This window comes from Apus apus, chromosome 1 (assembly GCF_020740795.1).
Source record: "Apus apus isolate bApuApu2 chromosome 1, bApuApu2.pri.cur, whole genome shotgun sequence".
Taxonomy (NCBI): Eukaryota; Metazoa; Chordata; class Aves; order Apodiformes; family Apodidae; genus Apus; species Apus apus.
Window position 1 is genome coordinate 155,887,531 of NC_067282.1, and position 12,300 is coordinate 155,899,830.

At 53.3% G+C, this 12,300-nt stretch overlaps 2 protein-coding genes across 2 annotated transcripts; one reads left to right on the forward strand and one right to left on the reverse strand.

The window, feature by feature from the left end:
- Window positions 1-8,206: 8,206 nt before the first annotated feature.
- Window positions 8,207-9,907, forward strand: TMEM140 (transmembrane protein 140; the record flags this gene model as incomplete). Its single annotated transcript, XM_051621138.1, has 1 exon — window positions 8,207-9,907. A coding segment is annotated over one exon (591 nt), but the record flags the coding sequence as incomplete, so codon positions are not given.
- A 370-nt stretch (window positions 9,908-10,277) lies between these two features.
- CYREN (cell cycle regulator of NHEJ) lies at window positions 10,278-11,441 on the reverse strand. Its single transcript, XM_051624740.1, has 3 exons — window positions 11,285-11,441; window positions 11,134-11,203; window positions 10,278-10,809 (listed from the first exon to the last, which is right to left on the reverse strand). The coding sequence occupies exons 1-3, from the start codon at window positions 11,416-11,418 to the stop codon at window positions 10,576-10,578; spliced, it is 438 nt and encodes a 145-aa protein (XP_051480700.1). The 5' UTR covers window positions 11,419-11,441; the 3' UTR covers window positions 10,278-10,575.
- Window positions 11,442-12,300: the final 859 nt, after the last annotated feature.

Genomic DNA, 12,300 nt, shown 5'->3' on the forward strand with positions numbered 1-12,300 from the left:
GCAGGTGTTATATATGTACCTGAGAGGAAACCATTTCTAGCACAAAGGTTGCTGTTACTCAGGTACTTTCATCTCACTTGCACTGGACACTGGTTCAGCTGCTGCCTGAATGCAGTGGCACCACCACTGTGGATGCTGCCACCCTCCGTAACTTCTAGCTTCCCTGGATGCTGGCACTGCTAATGCCCCAGGACACCTTGTTCTTACACTGCCAGCCACCCTGCAGTGAGCAGCAGTGGCTGAGCAGCTCATGACCATGTATCACCTGTGCAGGTGGCACCAGCTATTCTTTCTCTCCCACACACGCTGCTTGACTGGGGGGTCTTGACATTGTACTTAGGCTCTGGAGATATCTGCTACAATTTTAGTCCAGTGTCATTTGGATGTAGCTACTAGGACAGAGGTGAGAAAATTAAGTCCAAGCCAGGCAAGGTGGCACAGATGGTCTAAACCAGATATTTACTAGTTTAGAATGGCTGGATATCTTAAAATCACAATATCGACATAGTGCTGGTGCCTAGCTCATTGCTAGGGCGCTCCCTTCACTTCCAGGTTTTGGTGCTTTGGCGATGAACAATGAAGGCTGTGCACTGCTATGGCTGTGCAAGGCCCTGTGGCAGTAACACTGATGATCAGTGTTGGTTACTTTCATAAATACACACCTGCTGATAGCATAAAATGTTCTGTGTCTTACTGTATGTGTGGCTGTTGTTGGGTAACAAAGTGGAGTTAGCTAGCTAGCTAGACTGCAGAGGATCCTGCCACAAACATCTTACGAAATGATGCATGTCATTTGTTCATACTAAATGATTTCAGGGAGTCATGCTTTGCACCTTGCAGCTCAGACTTTGCTATACAAGCTTAAAAATTTTAGGCTTTCCCCTGATAAAAGTGTGGAGGCAAATATTTTCTGGCCTGACTTTTCTATGGTTTAGCTCTGGGAGTCTCATCCATTATACTAGAATTGCCAATATTAACTAAAACCTAAATTCTTTGTATCTGCAAGAAGAAAGAATTGCCCAAACACTTAAAATACTTAGAATGTACTGCTGTAAAGAAATATTCTAAAAAGCCCCTCTGTTATGCATAGAGACAAGAGGGAATATCACATCATATTACAGCAAGACAAATGCAAGAACAAAGACAAAAAATTAAACACATGGGCACAAGTCATCATGACAAGGCCACCCAGAGACAAGTGGGTCAGCTTTCTATCAGGGCCAGGACTGGATGCAAGTATGATGAAGATGAGCACCTTCCAAGCTAAAGGCTTCAGCCAGCTGGGCAGCAATCCTTCAGAAGGAGTTCTGGAAGCCTCATATCTGATACCCTGCGGGATGAGGGTTCAGTCTTGTGGAATCCTAACTGCAGAACACATGCAGATAGCACAAAGACATTTAGCTTTGCACTGCCTTGGCCTCCAACTCTTAGGTTGCCAGCAACTTCCTCATGACAGCTGTAGGAAAAAAAGCATAGAATTGGTTTCATTTCACTGAGATTTATTTATTTTTAGTTGTCAGCAGATTACAGATGAGAAAAACAAAACAACACAAACACTCATTTTATTCTTTCTTCTGAATAAAAGTGATTTCTAAACAATGTAGAAGAACAATGTAGAATGTATTAAGTGAATGCCAACCTCTCTTCTCACCAGCCAAAGGAGTCCCCCAGCAATCTCTCAAGTCTGGTACAATAGGGCAGTACTGGCTATAGCTGAGAGGGTTTTTTAGTAACTAGAGAGAACAGAGTTCTGCTGTGAAGATTCCCTCAGGAATGAGGACCAGGGTCATGACCAACTGGAAACCAAGTGCAGCAGCTTACTTTTAAAACGGCAGGCTAAATAAACCACTTTTGAAAGTCCCAGCTTATCTCATGCTTTACTTGTGATGTAGGGGAACTACCTGCCAGAGAAGCAGCCAAAGGTATGGAAGGAGGCCTCCAGAATAAGCAGGTTAGTTGGGATAGTGAGGGTTTTACCCCTCACGAAGGGAAAATTGTCTCCCATAAAGAACTATTCACCTCATAAAGGAGACAAAAAGGCTGCACCAGGAACTGTCAGTCTCTCAGTCAAGGACAAGCCTGAACAAGTCCAGGACGAGTCTGGACATGCCAAGGGCAAAGACTGCTGCCAAGTCCTGGATTGAACTCTGCAGCTAGCTAAAGTAGCTATCTGATTGGCTGGAACTACATGCAAATAAATGGATCAGAAAATACACCAATCAGGGGCCGGAATAAGAGCTACAAAAGGACTGCTTACAGGGCTTGGGTGGTTGTTGCTGCTCTGCCTGCTACTGATCCTCCTACCTACACCCATTGGCATTGAAAAGAAGAAAGAAGGAGAGGAGAAAGAGCAACAGATCTCAGCTATGGTGGCTCAGTCACCACCCAAGACTCTGAAAGGGGAAACCTAAAAGAGCTATAAATCACTACTCGAGAGCAGGGCTAAAAGCAGGAGCCATTAGCTCAGTACCTGCTAGCCTCACTACCTCGAGAAATCCTAAAAGAGCTGTAAATCTCCCCAAAAGGCTCTCTCCTTCCATCGGGGAAGGAGAGCAGCTAGATGCCATCATGTGCAGCCAGCAGCCTGCTGCCACCATCTTAAAGCCGCAGACGCCGCCATGTGCAGCCTGCTTGTCTCTGCCGCTTGCAGCCCGCCGGGACTGTAAGATCTAATAATATTTCTTTCTATTCTGTCTCTCTCAGGGCAAGCTCTCCCTGGGATAATACCGTAAACAGCCCTCACAACGCCTCCACTCACAACGCCAGCCCTATTGAGAGGGGAACTGTGATGAGTTACATAAGCTATCTTTCTATCATAAGTTCTCCTCTTCTTCTCAACCTAAGCAATCATCTAGGGGAAGTTTTGCATACACAGTTTGTATCCCTACATTCTAAATTCGTTTCCCACATATTTGTGATACCATTCAAGCCGTTAAATCACATAAAACACATTTCAGTGTCCAGTCTTCATTGTGTGCGTGCTCTCGTATTTGGGGTTTCTGGTATATCGTACATTGGCATCATCACCATCCCCAAGATCAGGGGCGGATCCTAAATACAAAAGGGTTAACTGCTCAGGCCCATCCACGTCTGAGTCACCACTTGAACCGGGACAGGAACCAAGAGCAAGTCTTGGGACAGAGGCTGACTGCACCTCTCCCTGCTGGCAGCCATGACATCCTAGGAGGTATTACAAGCAGTAGAGACTGAAACCCTGAAACCCTGCAAGGAAGGAGACACAGGGCTCCTCGGGAAACTCTGAGGAGTGCTTGTGACATAGGTGCACAGTCAGGCAACCAGCTCTCCTCTGGGAGGTGCCACACTCCAAGAGTAACCAAATGGTGTATGTATTGATCTAAGTAGAGCAGAGAAGACCAGAGAGATGGAGCTGCATGCAAAAGCTAAAGCCAAGGTATGTAGCCATCTGTCAAAACCCATGAAGGCTGAGGTGCAGGGGATGGAAAGGGGATTAGCCACCCATCTAGAAGGATGGGTTCTTGAGAAAAAAGTGTTGTGGCATGATGGAGCAGACCCGCAATGGCAATCATCCTGATTGTTCCAGCAAACAGGGACCCAATGCAAAGTGCAGATGTTTGTGAAGGAAGCAGAACAGCCTGCCTTGCAGTGCTGAGGTCAGCTAAGGAGCTGGCTGATCATAGAATCATCAAGGTTAGAAAAGACCTTCAAGGTCATCAAGTCCAGCTGTCCACCCTACAACCCCAAACCACTAAACCACATCCTGAAACACCACGTCCAGCCATTTTTTAATCACTTTTAGGGATGGTCCCTCCACCACTACCCGGGCAGCCTGTTTCAATGCCCTGCCTCACTTTGGGTCTGTCTGATCATCATTCCTGAATGGCAGAAAAATGAGTGGCAGGGAGCCAAACTGTGTGACTGCCCCTCTTGAGAGCACAAACATGACTCCTAACAATGCATGTTTCCTCACTGGGATGCAGGTCTCCATTCGGTGGTCTCTGCTCATTCCTCAGTTCCCCAGCCAGCAGCTCCAATGTTAGATGATGGTTATATTCAGCCCCAAGGCTTCCTTCTGTGTTCCCACCATTCACCACATTCAGCTCAGCTTGCTAGGCTGGAATTGCTGCAAGCTTTCCACCCCTGACCTGATTTCTTCCAACACCTCAATACAGATCCCTGTCCTTCTCAATGCTAAAATTATCCCATGCACACAAGCAAGGTAGGAAGGCACCTCCCCACCGCCATGTGCCTGATAGCTCTATCAATTGAGCTTCTCTTAGGGCTTCCTTGCATATTTCCTTTCACCTACTTTGTGCTCTTGGATGCAAGTGTCAATATTACAGGCTCACAGCCTATGTACTACATGGAGGTCTTCAGAACATCCCTACATGTGGAATTACTAGGTGGGCCTTTGTGAACAGCTCCATAGCTAGGTGTCCTACACTTACCACCCCCCAACACACGTCTCAACAGACCCACCACCAAGGATGCTTATGGGCCAGGACAAATGGTTCTGAATCTGGCCAGAAGACCTAAAGGAAGGAGAGTTTTGCCCCTTACATCACTTGAGGTTTCACAGGCTTCCTGTTACAGCAGGCAGCTTGCCACTTCTCCTGCACTGTGCCTGCAGGTGAGGGGGACGTGGGGCGAAGCTGTGTGTGGGAAACAGAAGGAGGGGAGCAGCATTCAAAGCACATGAAGTGCAAAGTGGTCAGTCAAGTCCGACAATGCTGCAGTACTGGGGTTGGCACTTGGATGGTCAGTCACCTCAACAGTAGCATATAAACCAAACAAACTCACCTCAGCCCCCACAGACGCCCAAGCCGCTCCAATAGCACTTTCCCAAGTGAGCAGAGCCTGCTCAGTTAATCACCTCGGTTAGCATGGACAGGAAAGGAAAAGTGGAAACCTGCCCCCAGCTCAGACAGCAGTGTCTGGGCTTAGCTTGTTTTCTTGCTATATTTGGATGACGCAGTATCAGGGAGGAGCACTGCAACAGGCTCCCATACCCCTCAAAACCGAAACAGAAAGCTGCCTGTGACGCCCTAGAAATAGTGGTGTCCCAGTGCTGGACCTGGCAGCAGCAGCCACAGAGCAGCTCAGCTCATCAGGGCAGCACCTCAGCCCTCTCCAACGTGCCTCAGCTCCACACCCAGCTGGATGGGCAGCCTGTAAGTATCCTCCACTGGGGCCCCCACCTTTGTAATGCCACTGGCATCAGAGGGAGCTGCCAGGGGCAGAAGAGGTTCTGCAGGGTGCAAATATCTGGCAGGGCGCAGGTCTTTCCACAGCTTTCGGACACTTTTGGGGCAGTTCTTCTACAGCCTGGTCCATGTACTACTGGCTGGTTTCTGTTCACCAGCAGTCCTTAGTTTATCAGTGGCCTTTCTGCTGCTGCTGTTTCCCACAGCTGATCCTGCCTGAGGACGAAAGAAGGATCCTGGCAGGGAAGCAGGTGGCTTGAAGGAAAGGTACCAAGTCCAAAGCTGCCTCCCCTTCTCAACACTCTTGCACAGCATTACTCCCAGCCCCTGCAGCAGCTGGGGAGGGGGGATGCCGCAAGGCCAAATCTTCTGGGGGGGCTTTTCAGTGCAAAAGAAAATCCTGCTGTTGTGTGCACTCAGAGTCCGGCAGCTCCACAGAGATGTTCATCCCTGCACAGAGACCAGATCCTGCGTCAGAGCTGAGTGCTTTGGCCGCCTGTCCCGCTGCTTTTGCCCAGGCACTCAGCCAGCCTCTGACTGGGGTGAGAGGCACAGCTCCAGCCTAGGAAGGTGCTCCCAGCAAAGGGAAGGGCTGTGCAGTCTCAGCAGCACAGAGGGTCCCTACAGCCCCATCTCACATACAGACACCCCAGGGAGCTCCTGAGCCACGCACATGGAGCCTGCCCAGTCTCTGCCCAGGAGACTGAGACACAGAGCTCTTCCCATGGTGTAGTCCAGTGCTCCCATTGATGTCTGCCCAGAAAAAAAGGGGATGAAGCCAGACTGGGGGGCACTGTGCTGTGCTCGGGTTCCTCTTTTTTGCACCTTTGAAGCAGAGCTGCAGACTCTCCCGTGCAAAGGCATCTCCTCAGAGGCACAGGGGCTGCAGATGTCTGGGAAAAGCTCCAGAGGACACCACCGGGTGACAGCTCTTTCCTGTTTATCCCCTGCTTCTCAGCCAGACTGCCTCCAAACTGGCCTCATGGCTTGAGCTGCAGAGCTCACAAATACCATGTCTGCCTCTGGGCTGGTGGCAGGGGGCCAGGTCTTGGTTTGTGTTCCCAAAGAGTACATCACCTCCAGGCCAGCCATGCGCTCTCTGCTCCAATTGGCACGGGGCACCCGTACTAGGCATGCTTCTGTTCCTGTCACAGTCACACCTGGGGACAGGTGTTTACCTGCTGGGCTGGGCTAGAGATGCAGCAGGAGCTGAGGGGCCAATTTGCCTGCAAATTAGCAGAGTGAACAGGGGGGGCGTCGCTGGGAAAACACAGATAGGTCCTTAAAGACATGAGGCTCAAAGCAGAGGAGAGGGCAGAGATACCATGGGACTTGCCCTGGCTCTCGCACATGCAGAGATCACACAGCAGCACGGAGTCTCTGAGGTGGCTTTCATCCACCCCTGACGTATAATCCCACAAATCTGCTAGGGATTTCATTCTCTGTTCCCTCTCTAGTAACACATGCAACCAGGAAAATTTTTAATTGCTTTTATATTTTATGGAGGGGGGATAAATGTAAGGTAACATGAGAAGGCTGAACAAAAAGCCCGTGTTTTTCTAAGCCCGCCTTTCTTAGGAAACGAGTCTAAAGAAATATGGCAGCGAGGGTTGTTGGGTGGGCACAGCTAGGAGCTGGCTGGGTTATAACAGGCCCAGCACGGAGTTCTGACAGACATCCCTGGTGAGTTCATCAGCTGCCCCACTCCCAAGTATCCAGGGAGACAGAGGGTGGGAAGGGAATGCTGAAGCATCTCTGGTCATAAGGACTGCAGCCAGACAACGGGTACAGATGTGAGCAGTGCCTCTCCTTGACCTCTAAAAACTCAGAGGCTCTACCTAATCCACAAGCAGCTGCAGGGTGGTAGCCTGTGACATCCAGGACATCAGGATGACCTATCACTGGGCAATGGGCATTGGAAGGGAGACAGCAGGACTGACGTTATGAACTTCTTGAGGGAAGGTGGTAAATGATTCACAGGAGATAATGTTTGGCAAAGGCAGGTAAGGGGTTATTTGCAGAGCCTCAGGCAGAAGGCTGAGCTTGAAGCCAAGGTCTCTGAGCTCTTTGCTTGGGTGGCCAGTGCTGTGACTCCACGTGGCTCTGCAGCCAGCAATACTCCTTTCTGATGCTACTTCTCTGTTTTTCAGCGCAAAGCAGAAGCCTGCAAGAAGGCACTGAGGACAGTCCACATTTCTAGGAGAGGGAGTCCGCTTTGCCAGGAAGTCTGAGAGCAGAGGAAGGAGGATAGCAGTCACAGGTCTGTCTCCATAGCACCCATCTCCCTGGGCCCCAGGAGGGTGAGTGCCTGCAGGTGGGTCTCTGGAGTGCCTCTTTATGGTGGACAACTGACTGTCCACATGGCAACCAGGAGAGAGGACCAGCACATCTGCCAGCCTTGGTGGGGCTATCTGCCCTGCTGTACCCAGAAATGTACAGGTATGCCAGGGCCTTAGGGGCATGTGGATACTGGAAATGAGTGGCATCGATGGCACTGGGTGTCCCAGAGTTAAGGGGGGGGAAGGGAAGGCAGGGGGAGCCCTGCACTTCAAATTCTGTCATGCCTGCATTTTCCTCAGTCGTCCAAAGATCACAAGTAATGGCCTTGTCTGACCAGAACTGAAAGAAAAGCATTTTCCCAGAATAGCTCTTAACTCCCTTCTTACCAGACAGCATTTTGCTCCCCTCCTATCACTGCAGTTTCCTGACAAATGCCTCTTGTCCAACATGAGACAGTGCTGCAAAGGGTATGTGTGGGGGCTACAGAAGCCATACTATCCTTCCAGTGCTTGTCCACACGTAAGGTATCATTAAGCCACCTTTGCTGTGACCAAAAATGCACCCCCTCAACCCAGTACATGCGCAGCACAGTCAGAGGCAGGACTGAGATGCTCCTGCTCTACTTGCAAGGGGAGTCCCAAGAACTCAGTGACATAGGCTCAGAGCACATCTTGTGAAGGGTGCCATAAGCCGTAACATGCCCTAACCAAGGTGTCCCCTTCTTTATGTTTTACAGCAGGTAAAAAGAGCATGTGGGCACCAGGATGGGTCTGCTGCAGCTGAAGTGCACTGGGCACCAGCTCTGTGTGCTGATCTTCCTTGAGGCTGCTGGAGCCTCGGCCTTGATGTTCTATGCACTGATGTGGGAAGCTGGGAACTTGGTCAACCTTCCTCACAAACGTATCGGCTTTTACAACTTCTGCCTGTGGAATAAGACAGCTGGGGAGCTGCAGTGCCTGGAGTACAAGCATTTGCAGATGATGGGCATTAGCTCAGGAATTGTCCTGGCAGTGCTTTCTGTGTATACCTGCCTGGTCATCAGTATCTTCTATGCCATGTTTGTTGCATGTGTGAAGTGCACAGAGGAGAAAGGGGGCAGGAGGGGGTTCTTCATCATACCCCAAATCAAGACGATACTGCTGTCTGGAGGCCTGACTATATTTCTTTTCCAAACCTCACAGTGGATTCAACCCTCTGACTTCACTGGGGGCTTCCTGGCACTGCTTGGGACTCTGATTCTACTACTGCTCCAGATTTTCACTGCCACTACGTACCTCAGCCAGGACAGGCTCGTGTCAAACCATTCTAAGAAGGCCCTGGCCATTGAGATTTGACAGAGAAGAAGATGCAAAAGTTATCAATAACCTGATTTGAAATAGTAATCCCACTACAGTTTAAGTCACGGGCAGGAATTTGATACGTGGTCCAAGGGCCCTTGTCCAGCCATGCTCTGGCACACGGCTGTGACTGCCACCACTGGCCGGCAGTGCTCCAGCAGCCAGTAGGCAGCAGGCACCAAGAACAGCATGAGAGCATCTCAGGAACAGCAGCCCTCAGCCTGGGACACAGCATCAAAGCAATAGCATTTCTGGTCCTGACCCAGAGGACAGTGAAGGGGACAGATCAGAACAAGCACACAGTGGACACATCCCACTGGCCATATCTAGCCAAACTGTAGACAGGCAGAGAAGCAAACAAGCTTCTTTTCTTGGAGCTGCTCAGTGTCTCTGCTTCTTCTCCACCTCCTTGACTAACTGGAGATGCCTTTGAGGCAACTGTAACTTGAGGAGTGTGAGGTGACTTGAGGCTTCACAAAGCCATCATAGAAGTGGCAGCCCCAAAGATACACTGGAAATACTCTCCTCAGCAGAAGTGCCTGTACTTCACCTGCTGGAATAGCATCTGGAGTGACTCGGCTGTAGTTCATTAAGGTGAAGTGGCACACATCTAACCCCAGAAGCAAGAGAGCACTTAGAGGGGCAGCCTAACACCTTGCTGAGCACAGCCCTAGTGAGGAGGATTTCCACAAGAAAGCAGACAGTTTAGGTGCAGAGCCCCAGGTTTCTCCCCATTGATATTACAGGGTTGAGCCCAGCACTTCAGCAGCCTTTGAGACTTCAGGAGAGACTGCTCCTGTGTGAGGGCAGCTCACTGCAGCGCCAGCTCAGCCCAACATGTGTCCCATGCAAAGGTGTGCCCAGGGAGCAGAGCCAGGCCTGCCAGAGGCCAGGATGCAGTGCCCCAGCTGGGCCATCGTAGCCAGAGCACTGGACGAGGTCTCCACCCAGTGGTGCACAGCACTGCTCCATGCTGTGTCTGTAACATCGCACAGGGAAGGACCTGCTTTCTCCCTCCCCTCCCCCATCCCCTTTGGGCACGTAAGAATCTTTTTTCTGATGCTGGTTTGACTGATTCTTCATTTCAGTAAAGGTTCTCACACCTGCCCTAGCCTCATGTCATTTGTTGATTCCCCCTTTGGACAAGGAAGAGGATGCTCACTCCTTCCTAGATCCCTGTGCACACTGCCACAGGGTAAGCCCCCTCGGATGGTCCCTACCCCTGCCAGTCTGCTCCCACCCATGTCTTCCTGAGCTATGGGAGAACTGTCCCAGCATGGATACAAATTCAGTGCCAGGCCCAATGGGGACAGACTACCAGGTCCCAGTGCAGCTGCCACAGAGGGATTGCAGCAACAAGGAAGCCCCAAGACTGAACCATAAATATCTGGCTCTGCAGAGCAAGCAAAGGCCTTTCACAGCCAGCAACTCCCTGCTCCCCTCCAGTCCCAACATTGACCCACCAAAAGGACGCTCATAGGTATCCAAATGTCCTCTTTAATCTGTCCATGCTCTCAGATGCCAAACTGAAATGCACACAACCTAATCTGGAGCCAAATCCCTCTGAACCCAGCACACGCTGGGAGGAGTGTGTCCCCCCCCGCCCTTTCCTTCTCCCTCATGGCCTTCATGTGTCTCTTACTAACTCCACAGAACACCAACACAGGAGACAGACAGCCCACTCCAGGCCATCCTCCCACCATCCTCAGTGCTGTGGGAGAGGACACCCTCCTCACTGTCCTCTTTACTCTTGGGAAGCTGCAGAGGAGGCAATGCTAGCTGAAAAAAATCTCCCTGACGTATTTCAAAACATCAGAGTCCTCCCAGCCTGTCTTCTCTGTGTTGGCACCGGCACCAGCATCAGGAGAGGGCTGGACAGCCAGATTGCAGTCGTTGCCTCTCCCTGTGCTAGCCGTGCTTCCAGAAGCCTCGTTTGGCTTTGGCTGGAGCTCCTGCTCTTCTTCTCTCCCGGACTGGACCGTCTTCACATTTTCCTCGCACTGTAGATTCTGACCAAAGGAAAAAACCAAACAGACCCGGCTGTGTCCGGCTTCATCCCGGGAGCACCCCAGGAGGCTGGGGGGGGCTGGTCAGCCCACCCTCCCCACGGGACAGCCCCTCGCCACTCCCATGTCCGCGCTGCTGGCTGTTGTCCCGCCGCGCACAGCGGCACGGCCGGAGGAGGACGGGACCGGGCGGCGCTCGGAAGCGCACCCAGACCCGCCTCCCGACGTGGGCCTCCAAAGAGCCGAGAGCAGCCCCAGAATCCTTCCGCCCAGCCGTACTCGCGTACGGCCGGGGCCGCGTCCCCATCCCCGGGGATCCGGGCTCACCTCGGCCAGGACCGCCAGGGCCACGTCCACCAGCTCCGCCTCGTTCATGCAGTACACCACCGCCGCCGCCCTGCGCACCGGACGGGGAAGACGCTCAGCGCGGGCAAGACCCGGCCCGGCCACGCTGCTCCCCCAGTTTCAGCAGCACTACCTGGGCCCCGCCGCCGCCCGCTGCCGCCGCCGCCGCCGCCCTGGCCGGGATGGCGGTGCCGCCGCCGCCCGCTCGTCCCCCGCCGCCCCCATCCAGGCCGGCAGGAGCCGCCGCCGCCGCGCAACTGCCGCCATCCCCCGCGCAGGGCACCGCCGGGGGCGGGGCGGCCCCGGGAGCCGCCTCCCCGAACGGGAAGCCCAGAGCGCCCCGCGCTGGGGCAGCCGCGTCGCTGTAAGGCGGAGCCGGCGGTACCGCCGTGTCTGCCGTCACTCCGAGCCCTCCTCCTCGCTAACCCCATGGGTGCAGGCGAGCACCTAAACAACCCCGACCCTGTCCCAAAAACCTAAGTCGCGACAGAACCCGGCGCTCGCCCAGGCGGAGAGGGTGCGAACGCGGGTGGACCGCCAGCCCGCCCGAGGCGGGATCGGGCTCCGGGGAGAGCCCGGCGGCTGGGAAGGACGGGCAGTTTCAGCGGGTTAGCGTCCGTGCAGCCCCAGCTGCCGCCCTTCACGCAGCACGGGTGGAGGGGTGGGACAGAGTGAAGCTTTGCAGCACGTCCGAGGGTTTGTCAGCAGCCCCATCACCTGCCACCCCCGCCGCATTTCACTCCACAGCCTCGCCCGACGAGCAGAGAGAGACGCATCCTTCGATATTCGAGCTGGGGAGCAAACAGGGCCCCTGAACAGCAGCTGTACGAACGGCCCACTTTCAAAGGCATTTTCACCCCCGCCGCAGTGACTCCCAGCCGGCGGGGGCAGCGCACGGCCTTCCCGAGGGTGTCATCACACCACCCCCGTGACGTCACGCCATACCCCTCTGACGTCACGGCCGGGAGCGCTGGCCGCTGCCGCCGTTAGGGCGGCGCCTGCTGGCGCCCAGCGCTGCGGCCGCTGCAGCGGGACCGGCCGCGCGTCGCGGGCTGGGGCGCCGGGGGTTGCGATCCGGGGAGGGCGCTCGGGGCTTGACTCTCTGGCCTTGAGCACTTCCAAGGATGAGGCAGTCACCACTCACTGTTC

Excerpts from the sequence above, each read along its gene's own strand:
- CYREN (XM_051624740.1), bottom strand. The coding sequence starts at position 11,418 with ATGGCGGCAGTTGCGCGGCGGCGGCGGCTCCTGCCGGCCTGGATGGGG. Across the intron at positions 11,204-11,284 it reads CGGGCGGCGGCGGGGCCCAG|GGCGGCGGCGGTGGTGTACT; the intron begins GTAGTGCTGCTG and ends TCCGGTGCGCAG. Across the intron at positions 10,810-11,133 it reads CCCTGGCGGTCCTGGCCGAG|AATCTACAGTGCGAGGAAAA; the intron begins GTGAGCCCGGAT and ends TCCTTTGGTCAG.